At 36.5% G+C, this 3,953-nt stretch overlaps 1 protein-coding gene across 1 annotated transcript in view; it reads left to right on the top strand.

The window, feature by feature from the left end:
• Positions 1–3,953, top strand: part of LOC107722495 (phosphatidylinositol 3-kinase regulatory subunit beta-like) — a 44,445-nt gene that overhangs the window by 37,639 nt on the left and 2,853 nt on the right. The window contains exons 11-13 of the mRNA XM_016530861.1: positions 1,666–1,791; positions 1,879–2,021; positions 2,174–2,350. Coding sequence (XP_016386347.1) covers positions 1,666–1,791; positions 1,879–2,021; positions 2,174–2,350 — 446 coding nt within the window. The remainder of the gene's footprint in view (positions 1–1,665; positions 1,792–1,878; positions 2,022–2,173; positions 2,351–3,953) is intronic.

Raw genomic sequence — 3,953 nt, 5'->3', positions numbered from 1 at the left:
TGTTCTGGAATAGTGAAATAAATACAACTTAACCACTGATTTCTAGTCGTGTCCTCTTTTGGAAGGCCAAACAAAGTAGTTTCGCTTTCGCAACGAAACACACAGCGTCTTCACAACATAGCGGTGGCAGCAACAATAAAGTTACGCCTTCTTTCTTTGTGTGAACATTTGGGCGGCGTTATGCAAATCTTCCCACATCGTGACGTAGACATGTGTGGGTGTGTTTGAACAAGGCGATTTAGGAGGGCGTATCTTATGTACTGTTACTGTAATGTAACCTGCTAGCAAGCAGCTAACCATGTCCCTTTAATGGCTCGTGTTATTTTATTAGAACGCGTTATTTGCTTTCCGTGCCTTTCTGAATACAGACACCAACCCATCCCTGCACTTCACATCCCCTGCACAGCCTGTAACATAACATTTATTTCCATGATCTGCCATTTTCACTATTATCCTCGCTTGTTTCTTCACAATACCTGCAGAACTTCTGATGATTTGGCTGTGCAGGTCCGGCTGGCATAGAACATGGGTGGATATATGCAAATGTTTGTACATATTAGTGATCCCGACTGTAACGTCACAGTCGGTGTTATGTTCTGATTCGCCTATTTTTCAGTGGTCTTTTGCATGCACGAGATTTACATAAGGAGGAAACAATGGTGTTTGAGGCTCACGGTATGTCAATTCCATGTACAGAACTGTTATTATTCAACTATGCCAAGGTAAAGGTTTTCCATTCTATGACACCTTTAATGTAAAAAAACAACAACAAAAAAACAAAGTCACCAAATGTCTCCCAAATGACATCTGCATCCATTCTCATTACTTTCATCTAGCTGATTTTGAACCCAATGATGTGTCTAATGTAAATTCCCCGTAAATGGATAGTTCACCCTAAAAAAAAATTCTGTTAATTTACTCACCCTCGGGTAAGATTTTTAGCTAAAACCATGGTCCTTGGTGATTCATAAAATGCAAGTCAACGGCTACAAATTGAGAGTAAAAAAAAAACATTTCAGGCAACACATGATTAATACTTGTGGCTCCTGATGATATATTGAGGTCTTACGAAGTGAAGTGTTCAGTCTGTGTAAGAAACTAAACATTACAGCATAATTACCTGTAATTCATTGCCTTCACGAACAAATCTTTCTTTTGATCTGGCTCTTTTTAGTGAACTGGATGAACCAGGTCACCAAATCAGAGTAAACATCAACAAATACCTACCGTCTTTCAATGTCCAAAAAGCACAGTAAAAGCACAAACTTTAAAAAAATGTCTTAAAGGGATAGTTCATTGTGTCATTAATTACTCACCCTCATGTCATACCAAACCTATCAAGATTTTTTGATGAAATCCGAGAGCTTTCTGACCCTGCATAGACAGCAACGCAACTGACACTTTCAAGGCCCAGAAAGGTAGTAAAGACATTGTTAAAATAGTCCATGTGACTTCGGTTGTTTAACCGTGATGTTATGAAGCTACAAGAATAATTTTTGTGCACTAAAAAAACAAAAATAACGACTTCGCCACGCATGTGTACATCAATAGTCAGTTTAAAATATATAGTTTTGCTTATCTCAAATCAACTTGAGGATGAGTAAATAATGAATTTTCATTTTGAGGTGAATAATGCTTGTGAACACACCTTCTTGTGCTCTGCAGGATCAGGTAGTGAAAGAGGACAGTATCGAGGCGGTAGGAGAGCAGCTGAAGGTTTATCACGAGCAGTATCAGGAGAAGAATCGTGAATATGATGTACTGTATGAAGAATACACACGCACATCACAAGTAGGCTGCATTTCATCTCTCCTTCAAATGCATTGGGATCTAATAAACCGAGTCCCTAACAGAGATGTTCTGTACGATCTCTCTCAGGAGCTCCAGATGAAACGAACCGCCATAGAGGCCTTTAATGAGACCATCAAGATCTTTGAGGAGCAGTGCGAGACCCAGGAGCGCCTCAGCAGAGAAAGCATTGAGAAGTTTCGCAGAGAAGGCAACGACAAGGAGATTGAGAGGTACTCTTGTTTTTCATTAGACATCAGAGTCCTATAATGATACAGATGCTCGTAATTCCTTGGTGTTAATTTGAATTCGAGTCATGTTTTGGCATATATATATATATATATATAAGTATAAGTGGGAAACTTTTTTTTTACTGTCTATTCAGAATTCAGAGCAACTCTGAGAAGCTGAAATCCAGAGTGACAGAGATTCATGACAGCAAGAGGAAGTTGGAACTGGACTTGAAGCGACAAGCTACAGACAATCGAGAGATAGACAAGAGGATGAACAGCTTGAAACCAGACCTCATACAGCTGAGGAAGCTACGGGACCAATATCTTGTGTAAGAACACCTCCCATATATAGAAACAATAATATTTCATATTTTAATGTTAGCAATTCACTTTATAATGTAACAATTTTTATGAAAATGTTCTGTTTTCATGTGTTTTATAATATAAACAATACTATTTTAATGTGTTACCAATTCAATTTATAATGTAACAATTTTTATTATTTTTCTGTTTTAATGTGTATTATAATATAATTTAGTCCTGTAATGGCGAAGCTGAATTTTTAGTGGCCATTAATCCAGTCTTCAGTGTCACTTGATCCTTCAGAAATCATTCTAATATGCCAATTTGGTGCACAAGAAGCATTTCTTATTATCAATGTTGAAAACAGTTGTGCTGCTTAATATTTTTGTAGAAACCATGATGCATTTTTCAGGATTTGTTGATGAATGAGAAGTTCAATTGAACAACATTTATTTGAAAGAGTACAAGAAAGGCATTTATAATGTTTAATGCATTTAATGCATCCTTGATGACTAAAAATTTGACCCCCAATTTGACCGGTAGTATAGATTCATCAGACTGATTATAACTTGTGAGTTTGTAAGTTTGTTTGAATGATTAATTAAAAGACCTGGCTCGTACGAGTTACTTGTTTGTGATTTGGACTATGCTAGTCAAGTTTTCTCACGCTTAAGTGAAGGCACTAAAGACAAAGCTCTATAAAAAACATATTGTCATGACATTGTTTTGCAGTATACAGGCATTACTGCAAGCTCACAATATAATTTATTTTGTTGTGATTAGGGCTGCCACTAACGACTTTTTTTATTTCGATTAATCTATCGACTAATTTATCGCTTAATCTAAACGATTAATTTCCCACAAAAAAATCAACATTTTTACTTAAGAATATTTTATTAAACTATATTTCATTTAGGGCTGCATGATAAATCGCATGCGATATTTAACGCGCATCTTGTCAGAAAGCAAAAAATTGCGCGAATATGAACGTGGTTTTGCGCAGCTCGTCAGTGAACAACGGCTCTGTGTAGTTAATGCTGGTAAAGATAAAACTGTAAAACTCAATTAATTAGACAGGCTTTTTGATTAATACAATTTAATTTAACCATTAAAACAGAGTATAGAAAAATGAAAATGGAAAAAAATTAATTTGGAAATAAAACGGATTTCATAGTGTCCTATAATTATAATAATTTTTTTTGTGGTAATAAAAATAGATATGTTAACAATAGCCTTTAAAATTACTTCAAATACATATATAATAGCAATGAGGCCCCCCTTAGCTCGGTTCGTTTGGGCATATGTGAACACGGCAATCGTGCTCGGATCCGCGCCAAAACAATCGTTCCGAGATCGTCTGAACGAGGTGGTCTCGGCTCGATTAAAAACTTGCTAATGTACATTACGCATTACAACAAAGGCCTGCAGAGGGCACCAACGGCCTGATGATTATTTTTACACATTACTGTGCGACCTAATCTTTGTTTAATATTGACCAAGCACCATTTAATTCAAATGTCCACTTAGGGGTGCTTTCACACCTGGCACTTTAGGACAGAAATGCTATAGCCACTGTAATTAAAAGAATATGTGGACATCAAAACGTGTAAACTCAGAGTGAGGGTTTGA

The sequence above is a fragment of the Sinocyclocheilus rhinocerous genome, unplaced genomic scaffold, assembly GCF_001515625.1.
Source record: "Sinocyclocheilus rhinocerous isolate Xijiao unplaced genomic scaffold, SAMN03320098_v1.1 scaffold541, whole genome shotgun sequence".
NCBI classification, from domain to species: Eukaryota; Metazoa; Chordata; class Actinopteri; order Cypriniformes; family Cyprinidae; genus Sinocyclocheilus; species Sinocyclocheilus rhinocerous.
The sequence above is the reverse complement of the archived record's forward strand: the minus strand, read 5'-3'. Positions and strand labels throughout refer to the sequence as shown.